The sequence below is a fragment of the Penaeus chinensis genome, chromosome 8 (assembly GCF_019202785.1).
Source record: "Penaeus chinensis breed Huanghai No. 1 chromosome 8, ASM1920278v2, whole genome shotgun sequence".
Classification (NCBI taxonomy): domain Eukaryota; kingdom Metazoa; phylum Arthropoda; class Malacostraca; order Decapoda; family Penaeidae; genus Penaeus; species Penaeus chinensis.
This window is the reverse complement of record NC_061826.1, coordinates 14,217,324-14,220,503: the sequence shown is the minus strand read 5'-3', so window position 1 is coordinate 14,220,503 and position 3,180 is coordinate 14,217,324. Positions and strand designations below refer to the sequence as shown.

Genomic DNA, 3,180 nt, shown 5'->3' with positions numbered 1-3,180 from the left:
GTCTTCCATAGCGATATGACAGAATGAAGGTCGTTTTTATCATTACTCCTCATATGCATAATTTACATGTTGTTTATAGATCACCAGATTAAAAAGATTTGTAAACAAATATAATAAAACTTTCAATGAATCTTAAATGAACTCCTCTTACAAAATCCTTAGAAATCAAAACCATGCCAAACTAAACATATTAGGTGTTACGTGTCTCATGAATTCAAAGATATGCATATTGGAAGGGAGATTAAAAGCTAAAGTCTGTAAAGTAATATATATTTTCATGTTTCACAAAAGGGGGGTTCAAATGTATTTTGGAATAAGTTATCATTTATATCGACGTTACTACAGCAAGATGACTAGAGAACCACTTTCTTCACGTTTTCGACGACTTTCCATGGACGTAAAAATATTGTAGTATTTGTATGTGTGTGTGTTTGTGAGTACATGTATATATATATATATATATATATATATATATATATATATATATATATATATGTATATATACATACATATATATACATATATGTTTTGTGTATATGTACGTGTGTCTATGCTTATGTTATATACATACATGTAGATAAATAAACATATATATGTATACATATATATGTAATCAAAAGGAAAATATGTAAATATCTAATTTGTAAAACAATATTTATTTTCATGTTTCACAAACGATCTAGATGTTAATCGGAATCAGTTCTCATTTCTGTAGATATCACATAGAGATGTCTATAAAACTTTCTTCACGTACTTTACGACATTCCCAAGGCGATGAGGTTAAAATATGTTGAATTCATGTTAACATCACCCCCCCCCACCACCACCACCACCACCGTGTGGCTTGGCATCAAGTGTTTAGTGACTAATGATCGATGGTGTAGGCACCCAACAGACAAGCACAGCTGGCGGGAAGCTTGAATGTCTCGATGGCGAAAGGGAAGTACTGATCATACGGGTTGTAGACAAGGAAGCGGTGGTAGATGGACTTCTGCAGACACTTGGACTCGTAGCAATCAGGCACAAGAGGACATGCATCGGCAGAAGTGAGACACTCTTCAATGCGTGCAGTCTGAGTGAGAGTCTGATAATGGGCATCGATATTGTTTACAACGACACGCCATTTTCCCTCGGTGTTCTGTGCACGAAGGGGCCTGACGTAAGCGGTCTCTGATGGGCACAAGTAGGTTTCCTCATCCAGGCTGTTTGGTCGGTCCACAGACAGTTCGGTGTTGAGGTCGGCTACATCAGCATAGAGGGAGAGGAGCTTCTCGTAGTGATACTCGGCTGCGTGTTTGATCTCGTAGGTGGGATAATGGTCGTCTTCGAGACACCATGGTTTGGTTGTGTTGGCAGCACATTCTGGTACAGCAGGCTCATGTTCATGCTCATAGGAAGGCTGTGGGTGATAAGCGGGAGCAGGATAGTAGGAAGGTTGTGGATGGTATGAGGACTGTGCGTGATAGGTAGGTTGATGGTGGTATGAAGGGCGCGCGTGGTGAGAGGAGCTGTGATGGCTGACAGCAGGAGCACCACCGAAACTGATGCTGACGTGTGAGGTCTGGTCGGCCGCAACTGCGAACGCCAAAGATAACGAAACCTGCAACGGAATATGGTAAGCATAGTGATGAAGCGTGTATGTATTTTATACATTGCATTTCGTGTACACACGTATCAACACACATACACCTACACTCATATGTGCCCACATATATGTATGTGTATATATATGTATATATATATATATATATATATATATATATATATATATATGCATGTACCAGTAAATGTATCTCAGAACTTAATATGAACTCACCAAGTATCGTAAAGCCATGCTTGCACTCTCAGCTCTCGGTGACTTCGAACTGTAGCGACCGTGATAGTGGGCGTCCTTTATATAGGTACAGTATCCCTCCTCCCCGCCTCAACTCCCTCAACTGCATCACCGAACCGTAAAAGTAATTTAATTTTGATTAATTTATAATTCAAACGTTCCCTTGCATTTGTACTTTATTTCAAACTACGTGTATTATCTATCTTAACAAAGCACATAGGGAAAATTAATGTTTAAGCAGAACAAATAGAAAAGATAGCATTTCCGGAAGCGAATAATTACAGTGAAAGGTATCCTTGGGACAGCCAAGACGTGTTTCCTTTATCTGTATTGTGTGTTTGATTACCATCTTCGTTATTGCAGGACCAAATTTTCAACACCCATACATACTTACATATAAGTTTGTGTGTATATATGTGTGTGTCCAGAAATAACTATGCTGGTACATACAAAGGAAACAGGTATGCATACATATTTAAATATATATGAATATATATATATACAGATATGTATATGTTCAGTACACACACACATCTATACTTACATATATATGTGTGTGTGTGTGTCTGTGTGTGTTTGCAAGGATATATATATATATATATATGTATATATATATATATATATATGTAATGCACTACACACACATGTATATGTATGCAATTCTAGTATATAGATATGTGTGTTTGCGGTTATATATATACCTATAAATATACATATCTATGTATACGTAATCACACACATATAGACATATATATACATTCACATATACACATATACATATGTAAATATACTGTATATACAAATATATATATATATATAGATATATATATATATATATATATATATATATATATATATTTGTATATACATACTGTATATACAAATATATATATTTACACATACAGAAAGATATGTATATATGCATAAATATAAACAAATAAATATACAAACACACACACACACACACACACACACAAATATATATATATATATATATATATATATATATATATATATATATATATATATATATATATTAGGGTGGGTGTGCATGTGTAAAAGATTATATTAATTAATAAAGTTTTAAAAAAAAGAGAATATATATAATATATATATTCATTATTTTGTATCCCAGCGCCTTTGTAGTCTTTCACAGTCATATTCACCTCCGGAAAGTAATATTGTTACCGAGTGCTTGGGAAATATGAATTTCTTTGTTATTCTATCGCTTTCTGTGAACTATTGGTGTACTTGAGCTAAATTGGTTGTGGGCCTTATTTCGACGACTTTTTTTTTTGTTTTTGTTTTTTGTTATTTCCTTACCCAAATATACATTTGTTCTTATG

At 34.2% G+C, this 3,180-nt stretch overlaps 1 protein-coding gene across 1 annotated transcript in view; it reads right to left on the bottom strand.

The window, feature by feature from the left end:
- Positions 1-865: 865 nt before the first annotated feature.
- The window catches only part of LOC125027809, an 11,571-nt gene continuing 9,256 nt past the window's right edge, over positions 866-3,180 (bottom strand). The window contains exon 8 of the mRNA XM_047616942.1: positions 866-1,575. Coding sequence (XP_047472898.1) covers positions 866-1,575 — 710 coding nt within the window. The remainder of the gene's footprint in view (positions 1,576-3,180) is intronic.